Source organism: Pelobates fuscus, chromosome 12, assembly GCF_036172605.1.
Source record: "Pelobates fuscus isolate aPelFus1 chromosome 12, aPelFus1.pri, whole genome shotgun sequence".
Lineage (NCBI taxonomy): Eukaryota > Metazoa > Chordata > Amphibia > Anura > Pelobatidae > Pelobates > Pelobates fuscus.
The window spans coordinates 97,372,209-97,399,235 of record NC_086328.1 but is presented as its reverse complement, the minus strand read 5'-3'; the positions used below and the strand labels follow the sequence as shown (position 1 = coordinate 97,399,235).

The 27,027-nt window shown below is 38.6% G+C and overlaps 1 protein-coding gene across 1 annotated transcript in view; it reads right to left on the bottom strand.

The window, feature by feature from the left end:
- Nucleotides 1-27,027, bottom strand: part of LOC134578517 (mucin-2-like) — an 83,133-nt gene that overhangs the window by 28,093 nt on the left and 28,013 nt on the right. Inside the window, exons 27-40 of the mRNA XM_063437501.1 lie at nucleotides 26,593-26,639; nucleotides 26,311-26,505; nucleotides 22,724-22,756; nucleotides 21,532-22,200; nucleotides 20,937-21,062; nucleotides 18,552-19,355; nucleotides 17,045-17,872; nucleotides 15,538-16,365; nucleotides 13,758-14,858; nucleotides 12,251-13,078; nucleotides 10,471-11,571; nucleotides 8,698-9,798; nucleotides 7,214-8,017; nucleotides 1,231-1,356 (exon numbers count right to left, since the gene is read on the bottom strand). Coding sequence (XP_063293571.1) covers nucleotides 1,231-1,356; nucleotides 7,214-8,017; nucleotides 8,698-9,798; nucleotides 10,471-11,571; nucleotides 12,251-13,078; nucleotides 13,758-14,858; nucleotides 15,538-16,365; nucleotides 17,045-17,872; nucleotides 18,552-19,355; nucleotides 20,937-21,062; nucleotides 21,532-22,200; nucleotides 22,724-22,756; nucleotides 26,311-26,505; nucleotides 26,593-26,639 — 8,591 coding nt within the window. The remainder of the gene's footprint in view (nucleotides 1-1,230; nucleotides 1,357-7,213; nucleotides 8,018-8,697; nucleotides 9,799-10,470; nucleotides 11,572-12,250; nucleotides 13,079-13,757; nucleotides 14,859-15,537; nucleotides 16,366-17,044; nucleotides 17,873-18,551; nucleotides 19,356-20,936; nucleotides 21,063-21,531; nucleotides 22,201-22,723; nucleotides 22,757-26,310; nucleotides 26,506-26,592; nucleotides 26,640-27,027) is intronic.

Genomic DNA, 27,027 nt, shown 5'->3' with positions numbered 1-27,027 from the left:
ATATCTACTTTTCGCCTCATAATGGGGCAAAAACACCATAGTCTAAATACCAGATAATAATATTTTGCAAATCTTTATTTATACGGGGTGAAACAGCCACTAGAGGAGGACCTAACCCTGCAAGACAATTATTACAGTTTCTAAAAACTGCATAATTACATGCTCATTGTTAAGGGTGATGGAAGTTGGCACCCAGACCACTTCAAGGGCTGAAGTGGTCTAGGTGCCTACAGTGTCCCTTTAATTATATCATCAAATGAAAAAGGGTAGAGATATTTATCAGGCCTTAGTATATATATGGAAACTTATGCCAAACAAAATAAACATATGCACTAATTTAAAAAAACATTAGAAACAAGTGTACTTCGTGCACTTAGATGAAAGGATAATTACTCCTCAGGCTGTGTCCAACTCCATGCTTTTTACAAAAGGGCCTACTCTTTGAGCAACCCATGAGTAAGTCAAACCTTTCAAGTGTCCCAGTAATCATCAGAAGTACATTTAGCTTTTTATATCAAATCAAAAGTTGCTTTTACATAGCACCTAAAATATTAAGAAAACTGCCCTACTCACACCTTACCAGAGAGTCATGCAATGACATGATCATCAATATGCTGTCTACAGTTGGATTCGCTTTGTGTTTTCAGCTATTAACAGATAGGCTCTTATTAACAGATACAGCAATTACTAAAGGACCACTAATGCCAACCAGGGAACTTAATTTCAATGAACAAGCCTGTGTGCTATGGTCCTGCAGGTTTAACCCTACAATGTATTCATTACATTTTATTAGAAACTATAATCTTTGCATTGCGCCATTAAATATACATCCAGTGGCTGTCATACTGATAACCACTAGAGGTGCTTTCTGGTGCAGTAATAGAGTGAAACTCTTGTGACTTTAACCCCCAAAGGAACGCATTGATTCAATGCGTTCTAGTGGGGGGATTTGAAGTGAGTGGCATTTTAAGTAAGCCTTGGCCCTGTTCTTCACATCTATTTTCTACCTTTTTAGGCCAAATGGTAGGAGAAGGGTGGGGGCACCAAATCCAGGAACACCAAGTGTTAGGAATACAGATTTAATGTAACAGACTCCAAAGTATATTCTGTCATGTAAAATAATAATAAAATTGGAAGTGTAAAAAAATATATGCACCTTTATATGGAAACACATATAACAGGCTTGTTTGCTTGCTTTTTTTTTTTTTAAATATCTATTAGTTTACTTACGTGTAGGTGAGACACTTGGAGTGAACGTTGGAGTAGTGTCAGGTGTTTCTTCAGTGGTACATGTTGTAGTTGCAGGTGTTATCGTAGTAGTGAAAGTCACACTGCTAGTTGTAGGACTTGTGATTGCTGTAATAATAATTTATCAGTTAAAGCTCCTGGAAGCATGTAGCATTTACTTTAGTGAGTAATTTTAATTTGACATTATTTAGTTGCAAAACGACAAACTAAACTAATGATAATGAAATTCAAAATAATTAGTAAATATCTCAATGGAGGATCATCAATACCTGCTGCACTTGTAAGTTAGTATACAAAGAACTGCAGTGTCGAAGATGTAACATCACCATAGGTGAGCCACTCAAATCAAGTGTCCTCATTTCAGTTGGAGTATATTTTCTATAACCACACTTTTCCCATAAATGCCATTACCCTGAATCAATTTAGAATTCTTCATACCAGCTTGTATTGATAATACGGCAAATGTAATAGACTTTAATATTATAATAATTTCTATTTACAAAAAGAAGTTGATTAAGGAGTTTTCCCCAATGAAACAATCTAGCATGCTAGGGGGTACTAAACTATACATTCTAGTGATATAGCAGAGCTATAAAAAAGATAAAAACACCAAAATCTGCTATATCCTCATGGGATACATATATACTTATTGTGGTAGTTGTAGTTACAGGAGTAGCTGCAGTTACTGGGTTGTGCTTGTAGCTATAGTAGCAGTTGTTTGGTGTTTGCTTATTATGGTAGTTGTAGGGGTTGTTTGTGGTATGCTTATTATGATATTTGTTTCAGGTGTAGAAGGAAGGAACTATAGATTGGGTTGTGCTTGATGTGGTGGTAGATGTTTTTGTAGTTAAGCAGTCCTCTTTATCATAGTGTTCTTCACTACAGTAAGCACTAATCTGATAGTTGTAACAATCAGATTGGAATCCCCGGTCTGGTCTTTGTTATAACAGACAAGTCCACTAGAAACATCAACATCAGACCAACTCGTCTAGTTGGATATATTTGTATTTCTCTGCAGGAAATGTTTTCTGGCTTATCACAAATATCATATCCTTCTTTGCAAATGTTCTTATAGTGTAACGTTCCCCACGCCTTCATACAGCATGGCCGCATCAGATCGCTGCGGTCACGCTGTTAAAATGATAATAAACTTACCTAAGGCAAGTCAGCTTGCCATTTAGCACCCTCATGGAGTGATCCCCAACCGGTGCGGCGTTCTAATAAATGCTCTCCGCTGCGGTCCCACGAAACTATGATGCCCCTCCTCCGTCCTCAAATATGGCCAAAAAATACGTTTTGGGGTCAAAGGTTATGTACAACTAGTTATAACCTTAGGATGGTTATTTAAACTCAAAATAGCATTTGGTCAGTGTCCTGTCGTGGTTTCCACTAGCTGGTTAACAGAGAGTGCGTTCCTATTCTAGTTCTTTTTGGTATTTGACTTTGGCTTGTATTTTGACTTTCCCGTATTTCTGGTAACCTTGACTTTTGGCTTGTTTCCTCGTTGTGTCTCTTTCTGTGTCCCTGACCTCGGCTAGTATTTTGACCATTCTTTATTTATTTTAAGTCTGGCCATTCTAAGGCACTGTATACGTTATCCTTGTTCATTGTGTTTTACATAGTTCTGTGTGTTGGGTCATTTAGTAATCGTGACACATAGGCTTCAAAATTTTTCCATTTTCCTCATATTTAGGGTAGCTTATTGTGACGAAGTGAACCTTGTCACAGGTGCTTGGAGGGGCATTAAGAGTCTGATGGCAGTAGGAAGGTTATTTCATAGGAAGGGAGCTGCCCACAAGAAGTCCTGCAAGCGTGAGTTGACCGTGCGGGTGTGAGCAGTGGACAGGAGAAGGTCACGGGCAGAGCAGAGAGAACGAGAAGGGGCATACCTATGGATCTGTGAAGAGATATAAGAGGTGCTATAATTGTTCAGTGCTTTAAAGGTATGGGTTAGCACTTTGAATTGACTCTTATAGGATACAGGAAGCCAATTTGTAAGAACTGACAGAGGGATGAGGTGTGAGAGGACTGACTAGAGAGGAAAATCAGTCTGGCGGCAGCATTCATTACAGACTGTAAAGGGGCAATACAGCTTTTGAGAAGACCAATTAGGAGAGGGTTACAATAACCCATGCAGGACATCACTAGAGCACGGACAAGCTCCTTGGTAGCATCTTCGGTTAGCAAGGGATGGATGCGGGCCATGTTTTTAAGATGGAATCTACAGGATTTGGCAACATACTTGATGTGAGGCTCAAAGGTGAGGCCAGAATCAAGTATGACACCAAGACAGCGCAGTTGCAAGGATGGACTTATGCTGATACCACTAACTTGAAGGGAGAACAAAACAAGGAGGAGGAAAGACAAGGAGCTCAGTTTTAGAGCGATTACGTTTTAGAAAGCGGGACGACATCCAGTCAGAGATTGAAGAAAGGCAAGCAGTGAAACGTTGCAGCAGGGCAGGGGAGAGGTCGGGGGAGGAGAGGTATATCTGGGTGTCATCAGCATACAGGTGGTAGTGGAATCCAATTGAGGTAATAAGTTTGCCAAGAGAGGCAGTATAAAGAGAAAAAAGAAGGGGACCAAGGACAGAGCCTTGGGGGACTCCAACCGAGACAGGACGAGGGAGGAGGTATAATTAGATAAGGAGACACCGTTTGAGTGTTCAGAGATAAGAGGAAAGCCATGAAAGGAACATAGTCACAGAGACCAAGTGATTGAAGAGTTTGAAGAAGGAGAGCATGATCAACGGTGTCAAAGTCAGCAGAGAGGTCAAGAAGAATTAGTACGGAGTAGTGGACTTTCGATTTAGCTGCGATTAGGTCATTAGTAACTTTGATAAGAGCAGTCTCAGTAGAGTGGAGGGGGCAGAAGCCAGATTATAGAGGGTCAAGGAGAGAGTTGGAATTGAGGAATTGAGACATACGGGTAAAGACAAGTCTCTCCAGAAGCTTTGAGGAAAAAGGGAGCAGCATTCAAAAGTTGATTTTACATAACTCTTAAAAAAAAAAAAAATCTCCTTGGAGTTTTATAAAACACATGCAGTTTTCTCTCCCTGTCTGGCTCACAACTTTGGAGTCGCTCATGCAATGACATTGTCAGGACTACTAATGTGATCCAACACGCAAAACTATGTAACATCTATAGAAGAATAGAAAAATAGACAGAACGTAAACCGGTCTTTGGAATCTTCTAAGAGATGCCTCATTCTTTAAGAGCTAGAATACTGGCCAATAATTCCCTTTATCCGATGTCGTAGTTTCACTCAGCAGGAGATAACTTTTTGGAGAAAAACCCACAGGGATGCAGAGGCTTATCAGGGTTTTCCTATACCTGTCGCATCAACCTAAAAAAAATAAACAGTTTGGTGGGATCTGAATGTGCTAAAACGGGTGTTGAGACAAATAAACATTTCAGTTTTTCAAATGCCTCTATTGCTTCCTTTGGCCATGAATTACTGTTAGCTCCTTTTCGGGTAAGGCTGGTGATAGGAGCAATTTCAAATGAGAAGCCATTGATGAACCTGCGATAATAATTTGCAAATCCAATAAAGCATTGTACAGCTTTAAAACCCTTGGGTAATGGCCACTGCGTCCAGTTTGTATGGGTCCATCTTAAATATCCGAGGAACTGTACTTCGTTTTGATCAAACTGGCAACTTTTCTAATTTACAGTATAGGCAATTTTTTTGCAGGATTTTAAGTACGGTTTTCACATGTTCGTAATGGGTACAAAGGTCTGGAGAATTGATGAGAATGTCATCCAGGTACACCAACACAAATGTGTGGAGGTATTCTTTTAGGACATCATTAATCAGGTCTTGAAATACCGCTGGAGCATGGCACAAACCAACCGGCATAACCAGATCCTCATAATGCCCCATTCTGGTATTGAACTCTGTCTTCCACTCATGCCCACCCTTAATTCTGACTAAATTATATGTGCTCCTAAGGTTGAGTTTTGGTGAACACCCTGGCACCTTTGAGCCTGCCAAATAGTTCAGAAATAAATGGAATGGGGTAAGCGGTCTTGATAGTTATTTTATTGAGACCTCTGTAATCAATGCACGGGCGTAGGTCTCCCTCTTTTTTAGAGATGAATAAAAATCCAGCCTCAGCAGGAGAGGAAGATCTCTGTATGTGCCCTTTCCTCAGATAGTCTTTTATGTATTCCTAAATAGATAGTTTCTTGAGCAGATAGTGCATATACTCCTCCTTTAGGAGGCATGGTTTTCTATACTGTCTTTCTGCTTCAGTAAGTTTGGTTACCCCCAACTGCATGGGTTTCTGAAGGTGGAACAGGAACAGATACAACAGGATTAGAAAAATGAGGGGCTAGAAACAGGGTAGCATGTCTAGTCTGTTTGGTTCTCTCTCTTTCTCTCAGTCTGTTATCTATTGCAATCATATAGGTAATACATTTGTTAAGATTGGCAGGAAGGTCTCTAGCTGCGGTTTCATCAAGCACATTCTCGGATAGATCCTCTGAAAAAGCAGTAATCAGCCTGCTGTTGGTCCAGTCCACTTCAAAGGCTAAAGTTCTAAATTCGATGGCATAATCAGCGACAGAGCGATTACCTTGCTTGATTCTCACCAAGGCTTTGGCGGCATTCTTTTCTCTTCCCATAGGTTTAAAGGTCGTTTTGAACTCAGCAAAAAATTAATTGTAATTACGGGCGATGGAGTTGTCGCTTTCTCATAAATGGTTGGCCCAGGTAAATGCCTAATACCCGTTAGCTGGTTCATAAGGTAGCCAATCTTTGACCTATCTGATGGGAAAAAACAAGGAGAAGCCTCAAAATGATATTCAATTTGGTTGAGAAGCCCCCTACATTCTTTAGGATCACCTCCAAAACAAGGAGGAGGAGAAAGGATTATGGAGGGAGCTTCATAAACCATAAGTACCGGTGCCGGAGTAACCGGCTGTACCTGAGGTGACGCAAGAGGAGCCATTCGTTGGAGCAAGGTCTGGAATGCTTGGGCAAATTGGTCTAGTCTGTAATCCATATCCTCAACCATACTCTCACAGGCTATCTTATCTTACATAGTTCTGCAGGATCCATTACCCTGTCGTAATGTCCTGACTACTAATGTGATCCAACACGCAAAACTATGTAACATCTACATAGAATAGAAAAATAGACAGAACGTAAACTGGTTCTTAGAATGGCCAGATTAATACGTTTAAAGACAGAGAATGGTCAAGGGAAAGCCGAGGTCAAGGAAGCGAAAAATACACAAGATCACTAAGAAAACCAGAGATCAGAATAGTCAGCAATAGCCAAAGTCAGAATACCGGGAATATGAATAACAAGGACAAGAAAACGTGCTCTCGAGAACCAGGAATGGAAACCACGACAGGGCAATGAACTTGGGAAATTCAGAGAGGTCAGGACTCTGGTCAGGGTCAGGGACTGGTTAGGGCTTGGCCTCTGAGCCCAGAACGTGTGTGTGCATCAACGTCGTTCGCGTGACCTTTGGAGGCGGAGCTACAACCTCATGGTCGGCGCTATTTCGGATGCCGCATGTGAAGGGGATTGATGCCCCAGCGGGGCATCTCTCTGCTACAAAGCTTAGCTCTAAAACCGGTGCAGCTGCGAGCTGAGGGCCGTGACAGACATAAGTATTGATGAGGCTGTCTACAATTGGAATAACTCTGAGTTTACAACGATCAGCAGATGATAGACATTAATTAGTGGATGCAGCAACTATTAATGTGTTGTATCCGTTAAGTTACCTACATATAAATCATAAAGTGGACTTTATATTTCTGTATCATAACCACTTTAGCTTCCTCCATAAGCAATTTATTATAACTTATATTTTCTATTACTGAGAGGGAATATATTTTAATCTGAGTTTATAAAGTTTCTGTATTTTACCAAATTAAATACACGGTAACATAGCAAAACTATTCGGGATGGATTATTCAATATAACAGTTTTGGGCATAATTAATCCTCTTACTTGAAATTGTTGGAGTTGTGGTCACAGATGAAGTTGTAGATTCAGTAGGTCTTGTTGGGCTGCTTGAGACTTCTGTTGTACTTGTTGTGGAGATAGAAGTGGTTGTTGTAACGGTTGTTGATGCAGAGGTAGTTGTTTGGGGTGTGCTTATTGTGGTAATTGTAGGTGTAGTTGTTTGGGCTGTGCTTGTTGTGGAAGTTGTAGGGGTAGTTGTATGGGGTGTGCTTATTGTGGTAGTTGTCTCAGATGTAGAAGGAATTGTAGTTTGGGTTGTGCTTGATGTGGTGATAGATGTTCTTGAAATTGTTGGAGAGGTTGTCAACGAGGATGTTGTAGATTCAGTAGGTATTGTTGGGCTTGTTGTGAGTTCTGTTGTGCTTGTTGTAGAGGGAGGAGTAGTTGTTGTAACTGTTGTAGATGCAGGTGTAGTTGTTTGGGGTGTGCTTGATGTGGTGGTAGATGCCGTTGTACTTATACAATCCTCTTGATCATAATGTTCTTCACAGCAGTAAACACTAATCTGATAGTTGTAACACACAGGAAGGAATCCGCTGGTCTGGTCTTTGTTATAACAGACAAGTCCACTGGAAACATCACAGGTCACAATCTGACCGAGCTGGTCCAGTGGGACATCTTTGTATCTCTCTGCTCTGCAGGAAATGTTCTCTGGCTTATCACAGATCTCATGTCCTTCTTTGCGAATGTTCTCATAGGTTTCAAAATCACCCCCATTCTCTTCATATTTAGGGTAGCTTACATCAAACCAATCTGACCACTTGCATTCTTTTACAGGGACACAGGTGGCTGTGGGATAAAGGCAGACATTATGTTTTATTAAAATATAAGTGATATATGTTCAGTAGTTGTTTAAACATGAATTCTTTAATCATTAGGTCTACCATGATTAATTAAACTTATAGCCCTGTTATCAATGACTACTTTTCACCTCATAATAGGGAGATGACAGCATAGCCAAATAGCCAGTAAGCAATACAAGTAAATGTAGCTTTTTTCATCAAATCATAAGTTGCTTTTTATAGCCCTTTAGAAAAATTAAGACTCCTAATATCTTATAAAATACATGCAGGTTTCTCTCCCTGCCCAGGCCGTATCTCACCAACCACTCATTCAATGACATGATCAGTGAAATGCTGTCTACAATTGGATTGACTCTGAATTTTCAATGATAAATAGACAGGTCACTATTAGTGTGTGCAGCAACTATTAATGTGTTGTATCCTTTAAGTTACTTAAATTTTTTTTTATAAAATGGACTTCTGATTTCTATATCTTAACCACATTAGCTTCCTCCATAAGCAGATTATAATAGCTTATATTTTCTAGTACTGAAACGGTACATATTTTATTCTGAGTTTATAGTCTTAATGTCTGTATTTAAAAAAACTAAATACATGGTTATATAGCAAAACTATTTTGGAAGGAGTCTTTATTTTAACAATTTTTAGAATAGTTAATCCTCTTACTTGAAATTGTTGGAGAGGTGGTCACCGAGGTTGTTGTAGATTCAGTAGGACTTGTTGGGCTGGTTGTGAGTTCTGTTGTGCTTGTTGTAGAGAAAGGAGTGGTTGTTGTAACTGTTGTAGATGCAGGGGTAGTTGTTTGCGGTGTGCTTATTGTGGTAATTGTAGGGGTATTTGTTTCAGGTGTGCTTGTTGTGGTAGTTTTAGGGGTAGTTGTTTGGGAGGTGCTTATTGTGGTAGTTGTCTCAGATGTAGGAGAAATTGTAGTTTGGGTTGTGCTTGATGTGGAGATAGATGTACTTGAAATTGTTGGAGAGGTTGTCACCGATGATGTTGTAGATTCAGTAGGTCTTGTTGGGCTAGTTGTGAGTTCTGTTGTGCTTGTTGAAGAGGAAGGAGTGGTTGTTGTAGCTGTTGTAGATGCAGGGGTAGTTGTTTGGGGTGTGCTTATTGTGGTAATTGTAGGGGTATTTGTTTCAGGTGTGCTCGTTGTGGTGGTTGTAGGGGTAGTTGTTTGGGAGGTGCTTATTGTGGTAGTTGTCTCAGATGTAGGAGGAATTGCAGTTTGGGTTGTGCTTGATGTGGTGATAGATGTTCTTGAAATTGTTGGAGAGGTGATCACCGAGGATGTTGTAGATTCAGTAGGTATTGTTGGGCTTGTTGTGAGTTCTGTGGTGCTTGTTGTAGAGGGAGGAGTAGTTGTTGTAACTGTTGTAGATGCAGGTGTAGTTGTTTGGGGTGTGCTTGATGTGGTGGTAGATGCGGTTGTACTTATACAATCCTCTTGATCATAATGTTCTTCACAGCAGTAAACACTAATCTGATAGTTGTAACACACAGGAAGGAATCCGCTGGTCTGGTCTTTGTTATAACAGACAAGTCCACTGGAAACATCACAGGTCACAATCTGACCGAGCTGGTCCAGTGGGACATCTTTGTATCTCTCTGCTCTGCAGGAAATGTTATCTGGCTTATCACAGATCTCATGTCCTTCTTTGCGAATGTTCTCATAGGTTTCAAAATCACCCCCATTCTCTTCATATTTAGGGTAGCTTACATCAAACCAATCTGACCACTTGCATTCTTTTACAGGGACACAGGTGGCTGTGGGATAAAGGCAGACATTATGTTTTATTAAAATATAAGTGATATATGTTCAGTAGTTGTTTAAACATGAATTCTTTAATCATTAGGTCTACCATGATTAATTAAACGTATAGCCCTGTTATCAATGACTACTTTTCACCTCATAATAGGGAGATGACAGCATAGCCAAATAGCCAGTAAGCAATACAAGTAAATGTAGCTTTTTTCATCAAATCATAAGTATAGCCCTTTAGAAAAATTAAGACTCCTAATATCTTATAAAAATACATGCAGGTTTCTCTCCCTGCCCAGCTCGTATCTCACCAACCACTCATTCAATGACATGATCAGTGAAATGCTGTCTACAATTGGATTGACTCTGAGTTTTCAATGATAAATAGACAGGTCACTATTAGTGTGTGCAGCAACTATTAATGTGTTGTATCCTTTAAGTTACTTAATTTTTTTTTTATAAAATGGACTTCTGATTTCTATATCTTAACCACATTAGCTTCCTCCATAAGCAGATTATAATAGCTTATATTTTCTAGTATTGAAACGGTACATATTTTATTCTGAGTTTATAGTCTTAATGTCTGTATTTACCAAACTAAATACATGGTTATATAGCAAAACTATTTTGGAAGGAGTCTTTATTTTAACAATTTTTAGAATAGTTAATCCACTTACTTGAAATTGTTGGAGAGGTGGTCACCGAGGTTGTTGTAGATTCAGTAGGACTTGTTGGGCTGGTTGTGAGTTCTGTTGTGCTTGTTGTAGAGGAAGTAGTGGTTGTTGTAACTGTTGTAGATGCAGGGGTAGTTGTTTGGGGTGTGCTTATTGTGGTAATTGTAGGGGTATTTGTTTCAGGTGTGCTGGTTGTGGTAGTTTTAGGGGTAGTTATTTGGGAGGTGCTTATTGTGGTAGTTGTCGCAGATGTAGGAGAAATTGTAGTTTGGGTTGTGCTTGATGTGGAGATAGATGTACTTGAAATTGTTGGAGAGGTTGTCACCGAGGATGTTGTAGATTCAGTAGGTCTTGTTGGGCTAGTTGTGAGTTCTGTTGTGCTTGTTGAAGAGGAAGGAGTGGTTGTTGTAGCTGTTGTAGATGCAGGGGTAGTTGTTTGGGGTGTGCTTATTGTGGTAATTGTAGGGGTATTTGTTTCAGGTGTGCTCGTTGTGGTGGTTGTAGGGGTAGTTGTTTGGGAGGTGCTTATTGTGGTAGTTGTCTCAGATGTAGGAGGAATTGCAGTTTGGGTTGTGCTTGATGTGGTGATAGATGTTCTTGAAATTGTTGGAGAGGTGGTCACCGAGGATGTTGTAGATTCAGTAGGTATTGTTGGGCTTGTTGTGAGTTCTGTTGTGCTTGTTGTAGAGGGAGGAGTAGTTGTTGTAACTGTTGTAGATGCAGGTGTAGTTGTTTGGGGTGAGCTTGATGTGGTGGTAGATGCGGTTGTACTTATACAATCCTCTTGATCATAATGTTCTTCACAGCAGTATACACTAATCTGATAGTTGTAACACACAGGAAGGAATCCGCTGGTCTGGTCTTTGTTATAACAGACAAGTCCACTGGAAACATCACAGGTCACAATCTGACCGAGCTGGTCCAGTGGGACATCTTTGTATCTCTCTGCTCTGCAGGAAATGTTCTCTGGCTTATCACAGATCTCATGTCCTTCTTTGCGAATGTTCTCATAGGTTTCAAAATCACCCCCATTCTCTTCATATTTAGGGTAGCTTACATCAAACCAATCTGACCACTTGCATTCTTTTACAGGGACACAGGTGGCTGTGGGATAAAGGCAGACATTATGTTTTATTAAAATATAAGTGATATATGTTCAGTAGTTGTTTAAACATGAATTCTTTAATCATTAGGTCTACCATGATTAATTAAACGTATAGCCCTGTTATCAATGACTACTTTTCACCTCATAATAGGGAGATGACAGCATAGCCAAATAGCCAGTAAGCAATACAAGTAAATGTAGCTTTTTTCATCAAATCATAAGTTGCTTTTTATAGCCCTTTAGAAAAATTAAGACTCCTAATATCTTATAAAATACATGCAGGTTTCTCTCCCTGCCCAGCTCGTATCTCACCAACCACTCATTCAATGACATGATCAGTGAAACGCTGTCTACAATTGGATTGACTCTGAATTTTCAATGATAAATAGACAGGTCACTATTAGTGTGTGCAGCAACTATTAATGTGTTGTATCCTTTAAGTAACTTTAATTTTTTTTTATAAAATGGACTTCTGATTTCTATATCTTAACCACATTAGCTTCCTCCATAAGCAGTTTATAATAGCTTATATTTTCTTGTACTGAAACGGTACATATTTTATTCTGAGTTTATAGTCTTAATGTCTGTATTTACTAAACTAAATACATGGTTATATAGCAAAACTATTTTGGAAGGAGTCTTTATTTTAACAATTTTTAGAATAGTTAATCCTCTTACTTGAAATTGTTGGAGAGGTGGTCACCGAGGTTGTTGTAGATTCAGTAGGACTTGTTGGCCTGGTTGTGAGTTCTGTTGAGCTTGTTGTAGAGGAAGGAGTGGTTGTTGTAACTGTTGTAGATGCAGGGGTAGTTGTTTGGGGTGTGCTTATTGTGCTAATTGTAGGGGTATTTGTTTCAGGTGTGCTCGTTGTGGTAGTTGTTTGGGAGGTGCTTATTGTGGTGGTTGTCTCAGATGTAGGAGGAATTGTAGTTTGGGTTGTGCTTGATGTGGTGATAGATGTACTTGAAATTGTTGGAGAGGTTGTCACCGAGGATGTTGTAGATTCAGTAGGTCTTGTTGGGCTGGTTGTGAGTTCTGTTGTGCTTGTTGAAGAGGAAGGAGTAGTTGTTGTAACTGTTGTAGACGCAGGTGTAGTTGTTTGGGGTGTGCTTGTTATAGTTGTAGTGGTAGTTGTTTGGGGTGTGCTTGATGTGGTGGTAGATGCGGTTGTACTTATACAATCCTCTTGATCATAATGTTCTTCACAGCAGTAAACACTTATCTGATAGTTGTAACACACAGGAAGGAATCCGCTGGTCTGGTCTTTGTTATAACAGACAAGTCCACTGGAAACATCACAGGTCACAATCTGACCGAGCTGGTCCAGTGGGACATCTTTGTATCTCTCTGCTCTGCAGGAAATGTTCTCTGGCTTATCACAGATCTCATGTCCTTCTTTGCGAATGTTCTCATAGGTTTCAAAATCACCCCCATTCTCCTCATATTTAGGGTAGCTTACATCAAACCAATCTGACCACTTGCATTCTTTTACAGGGACACAGGTGCCTGTGGGATGAAGGCAGACATTATGTTTTATTCAAATATAAGTGATATATGTTCAGTAGTTGTTTAAACATGAATTATTTAATCATTAGGTCTACCATGATTATTTAAACTTATAGCCCTGTTATAAATGACTACTTTTCACCTCTTAATAGGGAGATGACAGCATAGCCAAATAGCCAGTAAGCAATACAAGTAAATGTAGCTTTTTTCATCAAATCATAAGTTGCTTTTTATAGCCCTTTAGAAAAATTAAGACTCCTAATATCTTATAAAATACATGCAGGTTTCTCTCCCTGCCCAGCTCGTATCTCACCAACCACTCATTCAATGACATGATCAGTGAAACGCTGTCTACAATTGGATTGACTCTGAATTTTCAATGATAAATAGACAGGTCACTATTAGTGTGTGCAGCAACTATTAATGTGTTGTATCCTTTAAGTTACTTAATTTTTTTTTTATAAAATGGACTTCTGATTTCTATATCTTAACCACATTAGCTTCCTCCATAAGCAGATTATAATAGCTTATATTTTCTAGTACTGAAACGGTACATATTTTATTCTGAGTTTATAGTCTTAATGTCTGTATTTACCAAACTAAATACATGGTTATATAGCAAAACTATTTTGGAAGGAGTCTTTATTTTAACAATTTTTAGAATAGTTAATCCACTTACTTGAAATTGTTGGAGAGGTGGTCACTGAGGTTGTTGTAGATTCAGTAGGACTTGTTGGGCTGGTTGTGAGTTCTGTTGTGCTTGTTGTAGAGGAAGTAGTGGTTGTTGTAACTGTTGTAGATGCAGGGGTAGTTGTTTGGGGTGTGCTTATTGTGGTAATTGTAGGGGTATTTGTTTCAGGTGTGCTCGTTGTGGTAGTTTTAGGGGTAGTTGTTTGGGAGGTGCTGATTGTGGTAGTTGTCGCAGATGTAGGAGAAATTGTAGTTTGGGTTGTGCTTGATGTGGAGATAGATGTACTTGAAATTGTTGGAGAGGTTGTCACCGAGGATGTTGTAGATTCAGTAGGTCTTGTTGGGCTAGTTGTGAGTTCTGTTGTGCTTGTTGAAGAGGAAGGAGTGGTTGTTGTAGCTGTTGTAGATGCAGGGGTAGTTGTTTGGGGTGTGCTTATTGTGGTAATTGTAGGGGTATTTGTTTCAGGTGTGCTCGTTGTGGTGGTTGTAGGGGTAGTTGTTTGGGAGGTGCTGATTGTGGTAGTTGTCGCAGATGTAGGAGGAATTGCAGTTTGGGTTGTGCTTGATGTGGTGATAGATGTTCTTGAAATTGTTGGAGAGGTGGTCACCGAGGATGTTGTAGATTCAGTAGGTATTGTTGGGCTTGTTGTGAGTTCTGTTGTGCTTGTTGTAGAGGGAGGAGTAGTTGTTGTAACTGTTGTAGATGCAGGTGTAGTTGTTTGGGGTGTGCTTGATGTGGTGGTAGATGCGGTTGTACTTATGCAATCCTCTTGATCATAATGTTCTTCACAGCAGTATACACTAATCTGATAGTTGTAACACACAGGAAGGAATCCGCTGGTCTGGTCTTTGTTATAACAGACAAGTCCACTGGAAACATCACAGGTCACAATCTGACCGAGCTGGTCCAGTGGGACATCTTTGTATCTCTCTGCTCTGCAGGAAATGTTCTCTGGCTTATCACAGATCTCATGTCCTTCTTTGCGAATGTTCTCATAGGTTTCAAAATCACCCCCATTCTCTTCATATTTAGGGTAGCTTACATCAAACCAATCTGACCACTTGCATTCTTTTACAGGGACACAGGTGGCTGTGGGATAAAGGCAGACATTATGTTTTATTAAAATATAAGTGATATATGTTCAGTAGTTGTTTAAACATGAATTCTTTAATCATTAGGTCTACCATGATTAATTAAACGTATAGCCCTGTTATCAATGACTACTTTTCACCTCATAATAGGGAGATGACAGCATAGCCAAATAGCCAGTAAGCAATACAAGTAAATGTAGCTTTTTTCATCAAATCATAAGTTGCTTTTTATAGCCCTTTAGAAAAATTAAGACTCCTAATATCTTATAAAATACATGCAGGTTTCTCTCCCTGCCCAGCTCGTATCTCACCAACCACTCATTCAATGACATGATCAGTGAAACGCTGTCTACAATTGGATTGACTCTGAATTTTCAATGATAAATAGACAGGTCACTATTAGTGTGTGCAGCAACTATTAATGTGTTGTATCCTTTAAGTAACTTTAATTTTTTTTTATAAAATGGACTTCTGATTTCTATATCTTAACCACATTAGCTTCCTCCATAAGCAGTTTATAATAGCTTATATTTTCTTGTACTGAAACGGTACATATTTTATTCTGAGTTTATAGTCTTAATGTCTGTATTTACTAAACTAAATACATGGTTATATAGCAAAACTATTTTGGAAGGAGTCTTTATTTTAACAATTTTTAGAATAGTTAATCCTCTTACTTGAAATTGTTGGAGAGGTGGTCACCGAGGTTGTTGTAGATTCAGTAGGACTTGTTGGCCTGGTTGTGAGTTCTGTTGAGCTTGTTGTAGAGGAAGGAGTGGTTGTTGTAACTGTTGTAGATGCAGGGGTAGTTGTTTGGGGTGTGCTTATTGTGCTAATTGTAGGGGTATTTGTTTCAGGTGTGCTCGTTGTGGTAGTTGTTTGGGAGGTGCTTATTGTGGTGGTTGTCTCAGATGTAGGAGGAATTGTAGTTTGGGTTGTGCTTGATGTGGTGATAGATGTACTTGAAATTGTTGGAGAGGTTGTCACCGAGGATGTTGTAGATTCAGTAGGTCTTGTTGGGCTGGTTGTGAGTTCTGTTGTGCTTGTTGAAGAGGAAGGAGTAGTTGTTGTAACTGTTGTAGACGCAGGTGTAGTTGTTTGGGGTGTGCTTGTTATAGTTGTAGTGGTAGTTGTTTGGGGTGTGCTTGATGTGGTGGTAGATGCGGTTGTACTTATACAATCCTCTTGATCATAATGTTCTTCACAGCAGTAAACACTTATCTGATAGTTGTAACACACAGGAAGGAATCCGCTGGTCTGGTCTTTGTTATAACAGACAAGTCCACTGGAAACATCACAGGTCACAATCTGACCGAGCTGGTCCAGTGGGACATCTTTGTATCTCTCTGCTCTGCAGGAAATGTTCTCTGGCTTATCACAGATCTCATGTCCTTCTTTGCGAATGTTCTCATAGGTTTCAAAATCACCCCCATTCTCCTCATATTTAGGGTAGCTTACATCAAACCAATCTGACCACTTGCATTCTTTTACAGGGACACAGGTGGCTGTGGGATAAAGGCAGACATTATGTTTTATTAAAATATAAGTGATATATGTTCAGTAGTTGTTTAAACATGAATTCTTTAATCATTAGGTCTACCATGATTAATTAAACGTATAGCCCTGTTATCAATGACTACTTTTCACCTCATAATAGGGAGATGACAGCATAGCCAAATAGCCAGTAAGCAATACAAGTAAATGTAGCTTTTTTCATCAAATCATAAGTTGCTTTTTATAGCCCTTTAGAAAAATTAAGACTCCTAATATCTTATAAAATACATGCAGGTTTCTCTCCCTGCCCAGCTCGTATCTCACCAACCACTCATTCAATGACATGATCAGTGAAACGCTGTCTACAATTGGATTGACTCTGAATTTTCAATGATAAATAGACAGGTCACTATTAGTGTGTGCAGCAACTATTAATGTGTTGTATCCTTTAAGTAACTTTAATTTTTTTTTATAAAATGGACTTCTGATTTCTATATCTTAACCACATTAGCTTCCTCCATAAGCAGTTTATAATAGCTTATATTTTCTTGTACTGAAACGGTACATATTTTATTCTGAGTTTATAGTCTTAATGTCTGTATTTACTAAACTAAATACATGGTTATATAGCAAAACTATTTTGGAAGGAGTCTTTATTTTAACAATTTTTAGAATAGTTAATCCTCTTACTTGAAATTGTTGGAGAGGTGGTCACCGAGGTTGTTGTAGATTCAGTAGGACTTGTTGGCCTGGTTGTGAGTTCTGTTGAGCTTGTTGTAGAGGAAGGAGTGGTTGTTGTAACTGTTGTAGATGCAGGGGTAGTTGTTTGGGGTGTGCTTATTGTGCTAATTGTAGGGGTATTTGTTTCAGGTGTGCTCGTTGTGGTAGTTGTTTGGGAGGTGCTTATTGTGGTGGTTGTCTCAGATGTAGGAGGAATTGTAGTTTGGGTTGTGCTTGATGTGGTGATAGATGTACTTGAAATTGTTGGAGAGGTTGTCACCGAGGATGTTGTAGATTCAGTAGGTCTTGTTGGGCTGGTTGTGAGTTCTGTTGTGCTTGTTGAAGAGGAAGGAGTAGTTGTTGTAACTGTTGTAGACGCAGGTGTAGTTGTTTGGGGTGTGCTTGTTATAGTTGTAGTGGTAGTTGTTTGGGGTGTGCTTGATGTGGTGGTAGATGCGGTTGTACTTATACAATCCTCTTGATCATAATGTTCTTCACAGCAGTAAACACTTATCTGATAGTTGTAACACACAGGAAGGAATCCGCTGGTCTGGTCTTTGTTATAACAGACAAGTCCACTGGAAACATCACAGGTCACAATCTGACCGAGCTGGTCCAGTGGGACATCTTTGTATCTCTCTGCTCTGCAGGAAATGTTCTCTGGCTTATCACAGATCTCATGTCCTTCTTTGCGAATGTTCTCATAGGTTTCAAAATCACCCCCATTCTCCTCATATTTAGGGTAGCTTACATCAAACCAATCTGACCACTTGCATTCTTTTACAGGGACACAGGTGCCTGTGGGATGAAGGCAGACATTATGTTTTATTCAAATATAAGTGATATATGTTCAGTAGTTGTTTAAACATGAATTATTTAATCATTAGGTCTACCATGATTATTTAAACTTATAGCCCTGTTATAAATGACTACTTTTCACCTCTTAATAGGGAGATGACAGCATAGCCAAATAGCCAGTAAGCAATACAAGTAAATGTAGCTTTTTTCATCAAATCATAAGTTGCTTTTTATAGCCCTTTAGAAAAATTAAGACTCCTAATATCTTATAAAATACATGCAGGTTTCTCTCCCTGCCCAGCTCGTATCTCACCAACCACTCATTCAATGACATGATCAGTGAAACGCTGTCTACAATTGGATTGACTCTGAATTTTCAATGATAAATAGACAGGTCACTATTAGTGTGTGCAGCAACTATTAATGTGTTGTATCCTTTAAGTTACCTAAAAAAATAATTATAAAATGGACTTCTGATTTCTATATCTTAACCACATTAGCTTCCTCCATAAGCAGTTTATAATAGCTTATATTTTCTAGTACTGAAACGGTACATATTTTATTCTGAGTTTATAGTCTTAATGTCTGTATTTACCAAACTAAATACATGGTTATATAGCAAAATTATTTTGGAAGGAGTCTTTATTTTAACAATTTTTAGAATAGTTAATCCTCTTACTTGAAATTGTTGGAGAGGTGGTCACCGAGGTTGTTGTAGATTCAGTAGGACTTGTTGGGCTGGTTGTGAGTTCTGTTGTGCTTGTTGTAGAGGAAGGAGTGGTTGTTGTAACTGTTGTAGATGCAGGGGTAGTTGTTTGGGGTGTGCTTATTGTGGTAATTGTAAGGGTATTTGTTTCAGGTGTGCTCGTTGTGGTAGTTGTAGGGGTAGTTGTTTGGGAGGTGCTTATTGTGGTGGTTGTCTCAGATGTAGGAGGAATTGTAGTTTGGGTTGTGCTTGATGTGGTGATAGATGTACTTGAAATTGTTGGAGAGGTTGTCACCGAGGATGTTGTAGATTCAGTAGGTCTTGTTGGGCTGGTTGTTAGTTCTGTTGTGCTTGTTGAAGAGGAAGGAGTAGTTGTTGTAACTGTTGTAGACGCAGGTGTAGTTGTTTGGGGTGTGCTTGATGTGGTGGTAGATGCGGTTGTACTTATGCAGTCCTCTTGATCATAATGTTCTTCACAGCAGTAAACACTTATCTGATAGTTGTAACACACAGGAAGGAATCCGCTGGTCTGGTCTTTGTTATAACAGACAAGTCCACTGGATACATCACAGGTCACAATCTGACCCAGTTGGTCCAGTGGGACATCTTTGTATCTCTCTGCTCTGCAGGAAATGTTATCTGGCTTATCACAGATCTCATGTCCTTCTTTGCGAATGTTCTCATAAGTTTCAAAATCACCCCCATTCTCCTCATATTTAGGGTAGCTTACATCAAACCAATCTGACCACTTGCATTCTTTTACAGGGACACAGGTGGCTGTGGGATAAAGATAGAAAGCATATTTTTTATTAAAATATGAGTGAAATATGTTATCTTGATTAAATGTAAATTATTTAATCATTTTATGTCTGCAATGCTTAATTATAATTATAGCTCAGTTAAATATCTACTTTTCACCTCATAATAGGACAAAATCACCATAGTCTAAATATCCAGTAATGAGTTTTTGCAAATCTTTATTTATATAGGGTGAAATTGCATACCACATGAGAAAGAGTATATTTCAGAGAACGATAATTTACTGTAGGAGCATATACTTGAGAGACATACAATCTTTAAACTGAAAACATACATAGTTAAATATAACAGTCAACACCTAAATGGATGGGCAAAACTTAAATATCCAAGCTCAAAAGGATGAAAAAAAACAAATGGCGGTTGGGTGAAGTGCAATTGGGAAGCTTAGCTATATCGGCATATGGAAAAGAGTAAAGATATTCAACAGATCCTAGTATATAAATGTAAACTAATGCCAATACTTGCTTATAAAAAATCACAAAAACAAACATAATACATAATTTAAAACAAAAAAGAAAAGAAATACGAACAGTAAACAATAAAAACAAGTGTACAGCATGCACTCAGGTGAAGGAACACTCATTCTTCAGCCAGAATTCAAACCCATCCTTTAAAAAAAAGGGACTACTCTCTGAATATTCCATGAGTGAGTCAAATCTTCCAAGGGTCCCAGAAATCATTAAAAGTTAATTGAGCTTTTTCATCAATTCAAAAGTTGTGTTGACATCAAAAGATAAAAAAAGAAAACTGCCCAGCTCACATCTTACTTGCCATTCATGTAATGACATGAACAATTCAAGGCTATCTACGGTTGGATTCCCACAAGTTTTCAGCTATAGGTTTCTTATTAGCAGATAGAGCAATTACCAAAAGACTACTAATGTCACCCAGAGAACTTTATTTCAACAAAGTTTCTTGGGTGCTGTTCTCCTGTTGGTTTAACCCTGCAATGTAAAGCATTGTGTTTTTTTTTTAGAAAGTGACCGCTACTAAAGGTGCTTCTTGTTGCTTCTTGGTGCAGTAAAAAAGTAAAACTCTTATGACTGCCTTAATCCAATGCCTTCCAACAGGAAAGTTGGATACGTTGTGCATACTGAGGGTGCCTAGGCACCAGAAAAAGGTAAATAAAACATCTATTTTATATATTTTTATGCTAAATAGCCACTAGTCGCACTTCCTGTTGCAGTGAAAGACTAAAACTCTTTTGACTGCAGTCCACATTGGAGAGTATTGATTCAGTTTTTTCCAATGGGGAAATTTGAAGTGACTGTTGTTCTGAGGAAGCCTTGACACTGGAAAAAGTTAAATAAAAAAATCTATTTGATACCTTTTTATGACAAATGGCAGGGGGGAGGGGGCCACCAAACATTAGGACAGTAACACTAAATGATAGGAATACAGATTTGGTGTAACATATTTCAATGTATTTTCTGTTATGTAAAATAGTAATTAACTTTAAAGTAATTAACTTGGCATGTTTGCTCGTTTTTTTTATATTTATATTCAGGAAGTAAAATGGATGTATTTGAGATTACTTACGTGTAGGTGAGACACTTGGACTGAACGTTGGAGTAGTTTCAGGCGTTTCTTCAGTGGTACATGTTGTAGTTGCGGGTGTTATCGTAGTAGTGAAAGTCACACTGCTAGTTGTAGGACTTGTGACTTCTGTAATAATAATTTAGCAGTTATACCTCCTGGAAACATAGTAGTGGCTTTTGTAATTGATTTTAATTTGACTCTATTTAGGGGCATGGTGAGAAACTAAACTAATGATAATTAATTTCCAAACAATTAGTAAGAGTAAAGGCTCATGAGTATCTGCTGCACTAGTAAGTACAATACAAAGAATGTTTACCAACTGCAGTGTCGAAGATGCAACACATCGACTTAGACTTTAATATTTTAATAATTTCCGTTTACAAATAGAAGTTGATCAAGGATTTTTCCCCAATGAAACAATTCAGCATGGTGGAGGGCACTGAACTATAAAATAGATAAAAGCACCAACATTTGCTATATATTCATGGAGTATATAAACTCTAGTTTCAGTTCTAAATCTATAAATGTAAATAATGTTTATTTTAATCCAGCAACAGTTTACACCATCGCTTGTGTCAATCTAACCAACACTAACCTGAGGTTGATGTTTCCGTTGATATAGTAGGTGTTGTTGTACTCTCTGTTGTGGAAGTACTTGTTGAAGTTGGACTTGTTGTTGAAGGATTTGAGGAGGTTGTTGTTTCTGTTGTTGTGGGAGTACTTGTTGATGTCGGGCTTGTAGTTGAGGGAGTTGAGGAGGTTGTTGTTTCTGTTGTTGTGGGAGTACTTGGTGGGCTTGTAGTTGAGGGAGTTGAGGAGGTTGTTGTATCTGTTGTTGTGGTAGTACTTGGTGAGCTTGTTGTTGATGGTGGGCTTGGAGTTGAGGTGGCTGGAGAGGTTGTTGTTTTTGTTGTTGTGGTAGAACTTGGTGGGATTGTTGTCGGGGTTGCACAGATCCATTCGCAGCAGTTCATACGGACCTCATAGTCATAACAGATTTGCCAAAGGCTGTCTTGTTGCTTCTGCTCATTATTTCTACAAACTAGTCCATATGATACATCGCAATGGACTGTCTGTCCTATGCTATCCAAATTTACATCAGGCGCTCCAACTGCTCTGCATTGAATATCATGAGGAGCATTACAGAATGAGTGGTGTTTCCTAATCTCATCATATGTTTCATATTCACCACCTTCCGGGTCTTTCTGTGGTGTACTGACATCATACCATTCTGTCCACTTACAAACAAATTCAAGAATGCAAGCTATTCACAAAAAAAAAAAAAAACAACTATAGAAAGGTACTTCTAAATAATCAATTAGTTTATTTACCAAATAGGGAGTTAACTGAAAACAGAATTACATAATTTAATCCAAAATAACTAATTCAGGAATATAACTAAAATTATATATTTTTGTTGTATTGTCGATTCAACAAATTTGGTCAGAATTCTGCACTTTGTCTTTCAGTTCACATCAATAATTTTTCTTATAAAAAAAGTATAAAATGTCTTACTTATGTATTTACAAATTTAGACTGTGCATTTGTTTAGACATATTTGTCTTACATTTAGTCAACTAATAGACTCAAGAGAGTCAACATATGAGGTAGTTGATCCTTAAATGCAAAGTTACATGCTGATGATTGGCACTTAGCTATTTTTTGATACAGTTCAACTGAAACATATTTATGTCTATGCTGCAATGTTATATTATTCTCATATTCTCATAGTTATCATTATGAAAATATGATTTGATATCATATGAAGTTTAGAAACTGGTACTTACTTGTTGAACCAAGAGTAGTAGATGGAGGAATCACTGCAAAGATAAGTTAAAAAAGCATAAGTAATTGTACTTTTCTCTACTTTGTTTATATTAAAACATTTACGCTAAGATATAAAGTAATGCAAATAGCAGCTGTTGCCCAATAGAATAACTCACTCTTAAACCAGGCAGATTGGTACTTTTATGTCCTAATCCTTGCCCATATCTAAGTCCTAAATTTAGCTTTAACCCCTTAGTGACCAGGACGTTTTTCAAAATTCTTGCCATTGGGACCAAGGCTCTTTTTAAATTTCTGTGGTGTTTGTGTTTAGCTGTAATTTTCCTCTTACTCATTTACTGTACCCACACATATTATATACTGTTTTTCTCGCCATTTAATGGTCTTTCTAAAGATACCATTATTTTCATCATATCATATAATTTACTGTAAAAAAATTATAAAATATGATGAAGAAAATGGAAAAAAATGCACTTTTTCGAACTTTGACCCCCAAAATCTGTTACACATCTACAACTGCCAAAAGACACCCATGCTAAATAGTTTCTAAATTTTGTTCTGAGTTTAGAAATGCCCAATGTTAGCACGTTCTTAGCTTTTTTTTGGAAAGTTATTGGGCTATAAGCACAAGTAGCATTTTGCTATTTCCAAACCAGTTTTTTTTTAAAAAAATTTAAATTAACACAAGTTACATTGTAACTTGAATAACCCTTCAAAAAGAAGACAACCTAAGGTATTAAACCTGGGGTATTTTGAATCTTTTCATGCAGTCATTTTACTACCAATCTATGCCAAATAAAAAATAATTGGTGATTATTGTGAGACACATTTAAGAATTTATGTACTAAGAACTTTAAGGGTTACTGCCAAAGACCACCCCAATATGTGTCAGCATCATCTCCTGAGTAAAGGGATACCAACCATGTATAGGTGTGTTGTGTTCTCTGGGGGCTAAAAGACCTTATTTGGAGTTTTCCAACTTGGAATTTTCACGATAAGTCATCATGCACCCATGTCCCGTTTGGGCCATTTTTGAAGCTAGACAATATAATTTACCCCCATCAAACCATATATTTTTGAAAAGTAGACACCCTAGGCTGGTATTTATAACACTTTCCATGCACTAATTCTACCACCAGTCTCTGTCAAACATTTGGGTTGTAATTTTTTTGTGCTATTTTTCACACACATTCATCCTTAGGCATGGATTATCAGCTCCTATTAGGTGTTACTGCCAAAGACAAAGAAACCCCCAATATGTGTTCAGCAACATCTCCCGAGCAGGGCCAGACTGGCCCACCAGGATACCGGGAAATTTCCCGGTGGGCCGCCTCACCTGGGGCTGACCTGACAGCCCTAATCAGTGATCAGGCTCATGTAATCCCGGCCGGCTATGTGTGAGCTGTGCGGCCCACACAGGGCCCCATGGGAGCAATGGTGGCACAGCTCACACATGGACGGCCGGAATCATAATTTTTTTTTTTTAAATGTGGCAGGGGCGGAGCCTAGTGTGTGGTGGGGCAGAGCCTAGCGTGCGGTGGGGCGGAGCTTAGTGTGCGGCGGGGGCCCTGGTAACTGCTGCATGGGAAGCAGGAAGGAGTCACTGCTTCCTCAACAACCAGCCTCCAGGAGCTCCAAGGGATGTGGAGGTAAGAAGCAGGTCAGTGTGTGTGTGACTGCCTGTGAGTGTGTGACTGTCTGCCTGTGTGTGTGTGACTGTCTGTGTGTGTGTGACTGTGTGTGTGAATGTCTGCTTGTGTGTGTGACTGTCTGCCTGTGTGTGTGTGACTGTCTGTGTGTGTGTGTGTATGTGTGTGTGTGTGTGACTGTCTGCCTGTGTGTGTGACTGTCTGCCTGGGTGTGTTATTGTGTGTGTGTGTGTGACTGTCTGTGTGTGACTGTCTGTGTGTGACTGTCTGCCTGTGTGTGTGTGTGACTGTCTGCCTGTGTGTTTGACTGTCTGCGTGTGTGTGTGTGTTACTGTCTGCCTTTGTGTGTTACTGTCTGCCTTTGTGTGTGACTGTGTGTGTGTGTGTGAGTGTGTGTGTGACTGTCTGCCTGTGTGTGTGTGGATGTCTTTGTGTGTGTGCATCTGCTAGTGAGAGAGCGAGCAAGCTTCTGTGTGTGTGTGTGTGTGTGTGTGTGTGTGCGCGCATCTGCTAGTGAGGGTACCTCTGTATGTGTGCGCCTGCTAGTGAGTTTGTGTGTGTGCCTGCTACTGAGTGAGCTTGTATGTGTGTCAGTGAGCTTGTCTGCAAGGATCATATGTGTGTGTGTGTGTGTGTGTTAGTGAGCTTGTCTGTAAGGAGCATGGGTGTGTCGGAGTCTGTCTGTGGTGAGCATGTGTGCACAGTGAGCTTGTCTGTAGTAAGCATGTGTGTGATCGTGAGCTTGTCTGTAGTGACCATATGTGTGTCAGTGAGCTTGTCTGTAATGAGCATGTGTGTGTCAATGAGCTTGTCTGTAGTGAATCTGTGTGTTAGTGAGCTCTTCTGTAGGGAGCATGTGTGTGTCAATGGGCTTGTCTGTAGGGAGAGTGTGTGCGCATCAGTGAGCTTGTCTGTAGTAAGCGTGTGTGTGTGACAGTGAGCTTGTCTGTAGTAAGCTTGTGTGTGTATCAGAGTTTGTCTGTACTAAATTTGTATGTGTGCCAGTAACCTTGTCTATGTGTCATTGAGATTGTCTGTCAATGAGCCTATTTGTCTGTGTCTGTGTGTGAGTATGCTTTACTGTATAATTTAATTACCCTGAAAGGACTAATATTTTGAATTAGAAGAAGAAATGTATAAATAATAATATATATATATATATATATATATATATATATATATATATATATATATATATATATATATATATATATATATATAAACACCCTACATAGCACAATGACTTATGGGGCTGGCATAGATTTAGTTCCAGGGCTGCTTCGTATCCCCAGTTCTGCCCTGCTCCCGAGTACAACAGTGCCCCCAATGTACAGGTTTTATGGGCTTTTGCAAACTTAAAGTTGTCAAATGTAGGGCTTTTCCATGTTTTCACATTGAAATTTGCCAGATTGGATTGCTGGGCCTATGTTGCCTTTGAGACCATATAGCAGCCCAGGAATTAAAATGAACCACATCATGGCATACCATTTGTAAAAGTAGACAACCCAGGGTATTCAAAATGGGGTATGTCAAGTCTTTTGTAGTAGCCACTTAGTCACAAACGCTGGCCAAAGTTAGAGATTTAATATATATTGTTTGGGATATTTCACATTATATATTATTATAACATTATATGTAATATCATTATTTCCAATAAAAACTGCAATGTTTTAATTTGTACATTTTTGAGTTGATCAGTATTAATAACATTAATGCATCATTGATTTTTCAGAACAACTCTTAATTATAACTACTTTTCCTTTAAAAATAAACATTGAGTTCAAGTGTTCCGACATTGCCGGCGCGCATGTGAAAAATTAAAAAACATTCAATTACTATTTTTACTTGGACCTCAATGAGATTAATAATTTCCTTGTGACTCTTAAAGGCATCATATTGTACATTTAACGAGCAATTAGGATGACCAATAGAGTTACTACCTGTTGTGGTAGAGACGGTCTGAGTAGAAGTAACAGCACTTGTTGTTGTTACTACTGTTGTGGTCGAACAAGGTTCCATTTCTACCTTCTCTGTTCCATTTACACATCTTACAACAAAGCAGATTCCAGACTCTACTCCAGAGTAGATGATATCATTTTCTTCATATCTTGTACCATTGACAATGCAGAAACAAGCTGTGAAAAGGAAAAATGAAATTGATGGGTTCTAGAGGAAATCCTGAACACCAAGCAGTGGCTTAATATATGCAGTAGATATCTTACCTGACTGATCATATTTGCAGTCAACTTCAGATTTAGCTGTACATACACTAAAATTATACAAAAGTACTTTTTTTTAATAAGAGGTAAGTGTAAATGGGTATTGTCATTGTAATGCATGCAATATTTTTTTACCTAGTTATTAAAGCAAAATCGGAAAATCTATACTGGTAAATGCAGGCTACACTATTTAAACGCTGCACAATATCATCGTATTTTGTTCTGTTCATTCTTTATGTGTCATTTTTTTCTTCTTTTAATCCAAATTTATAGAAACCAATCAATGGAGCATTAAATCAGCAGACGTTCTTTAATAAAAGTAATACAATCTAATTTAATTTCTTTAAAAAAAAAGTTACTAACTTTTGTATTTGGATTTTAAGATTGTTTTTCACACAAAAAACTCAGTGGTATGAAATTTAGGTAGGTTTGCAATTG